This window comes from Myotis brandtii, unplaced genomic scaffold, assembly GCF_000412655.1.
Source record: "Myotis brandtii unplaced genomic scaffold, ASM41265v1 scaffold97, whole genome shotgun sequence".
NCBI lineage: Eukaryota > Metazoa > Chordata > Mammalia > Chiroptera > Vespertilionidae > Myotis > Myotis brandtii.
In genome coordinates this window covers 1,776,124-1,778,114 of record NW_005372020.1, presented here as the reverse complement: position 1 = coordinate 1,778,114, position 1,991 = coordinate 1,776,124, and the positions used below count along the sequence as shown (strand labels likewise).

The 1,991-nt window shown below is 57.9% G+C and overlaps 1 protein-coding gene across 1 annotated transcript in view; it reads right to left on the bottom strand.

The window, feature by feature from the left end:
* Positions 1-1,991, bottom strand: part of LOC102251502 — a gene marked incomplete at its 3' end in the record, with an annotated part of 13,123 nt that overhangs the window by 8,385 nt on the left and 2,747 nt on the right. The window contains exons 2-3 of the mRNA XM_005886330.1: positions 1,857-1,988; positions 1,383-1,746 (exon numbers count right to left, since the gene is read on the bottom strand). Of these exons, the coding sequence (XP_005886392.1) occupies positions 1,383-1,746; positions 1,857-1,988 (496 nt within the window). The remainder of the gene's footprint in view (positions 1-1,382; positions 1,747-1,856; positions 1,989-1,991) is intronic.

The window sequence follows — 1,991 nt, the reverse complement described above, 5'->3', positions numbered from 1 at the left end:
CAGAGCAGTGCAGGCTGGTCAGGAGGCTGCAGAGCCCGCGGCCGCCCCGACCAGCTGGCTGAGGCCCGGCAGCCCCCCCTCTGCCTCAGGGCAGCCCCTCTGATCCGGTTCAGGGGTCCATCCTGTCCCTGCAGGGACCTTCCCAGGGACCCGGGAACCAGCCCCTCCCCCCACCAGGTCACAGGCCAGCTGTGTGCAGACTCCACTGAGGCCCTGAGCCAGATCTTCTCCCGGACCCGGCGCTGCCGACCCTGACCCTGGGGCCGGCCTGTCCACTCGGCGCCAGACATGAGGACACCCCCTGAGGGCCAGTTACAGGCCTGCCAGCCACAGAGCCACAGAAAAGGCCCAGCTGCAGCCCCGTGAGGCACACAGCCCCTCCTGACCGCGATCAGAGAGGCGATCCCATCAGCCCGTGGGAGTCAGAGCCACGTGACCTCCCGGCTCCTGGGCATAAAGGAGGCCAAGGCGGCCTCTCCTTCAAATGCATAAATGCCCGCGGGGCTGGGGGTCCTGAGGGATCAGCACCTAGGACAGCAGCCTCGGGCTCCAATAAGCAGCCCTCAGGGACCCAGGAAATGGAGGAGCATGAATATTCTGACCAAGAATTCAGAGTAAACCCGCCTCAAGAAGACAAAGGAGATTAAAAAAAAAACACACACACACAGATAAGTAAACAATATCAGAACAAAGGACGAAAAAGTGAGAACGTAAACTACAAATACCATAAAAGGGCCACCCCCTAAAATATCACCCTGGGCATGAAGAATGCAGAGCTGCCCAGGGGCTCAGAGACGCCCATGTGACACAGCTCACGCCCTTTGCCTGAGGCTCACAGGCTCCCCTCGGTCAAGGCCTGAGGCCAGCAGCTCCCCACCCTCCATGAGGTGCTCACACTTCACTGCAAACAGGAGGGTCCTGCTCTCACTCCACATCCACCAGGAGACCCTCCATGTCCTCAGTGACCTTTTCTGTGACACATTCAGGCTCTGTCACTGTGAGGTTCCATGGACGGACAGAGCCGGGTGTCACTGAGCTGTCATTACAGTGTCCTGTTCACAATCCCATTGCCCCTGAGCGAAGGCTTTGGGTTCACATCGACAGATTCTTCTACTAAAATCTGTTCATACTCAATCTAGAGTTTTCTCTCCCAAACTTTGATCCTTAGACTCACACTGTGAATCACATCACCTTCTTCAGTATATTTTTATTGATGTCAGAGAGGAAGGGAGAGGGAGAGAGAGAGAGAGAAACATCAATGGTGAGAAAGAATCATTAATCGGCTGCCTCCTGCCCACTCCAGCCCGGGCCTGTGCCCTGACATGGAATCAGACCGTGACCTCCTGCTTCATAGGTTGAGCAGAAGCTGCTGGAGAGCTCACCACCTAGCAGATAAGAGGGGTTTTTGTCTCACTTCCCCACAGGCCCGGAGCACTGTGCAAGCTTTGAGACTGTCGTCCCATGCTGAGCAGTAATAGTCGCCCTCGTCCTCAGCCTGCAGCCCCGTGATGGTCAGGGTGCCTGAGCTGCCAGACTTGGAACCAGAGAATCGGTCTGGGACCCCTGAGGGTCTTGTGTTACTACTATGGATGATGCATTTGGGGGCCTTTCCTGGCAGCTGTTGTTGCCAGGACGCATGGTTATTCCCAATGTTGGTGCTGCTTCCAGTGCAGGAGATGGTGACCTTCTGGCCCGGGGACCCCGACACTGAGGATGGCTGAGTCACCACAGACTGGGCCCAGGATCCTGCAAGAGGGGGAGACACAGAGATGGTGAGTCTGGGTCTAGAGACAAGAGGAGGAAGCAGGGCCCATGTGTCTTCCCAAGGCCCCTTCCCCGTCCCCTGATCCAGTCACCTGTGCAGTGAGCCAGGAGGGTGAGGAGGAGAGGGGCCCAGGCCATGGTGGAGGTCATCCCTGAGTCCTGCCTCCTGAGGCCCCACAGCTGAAGCAGAGCTCCCCACACCTCTCCCTTCCCCTCTTCATAGTCTG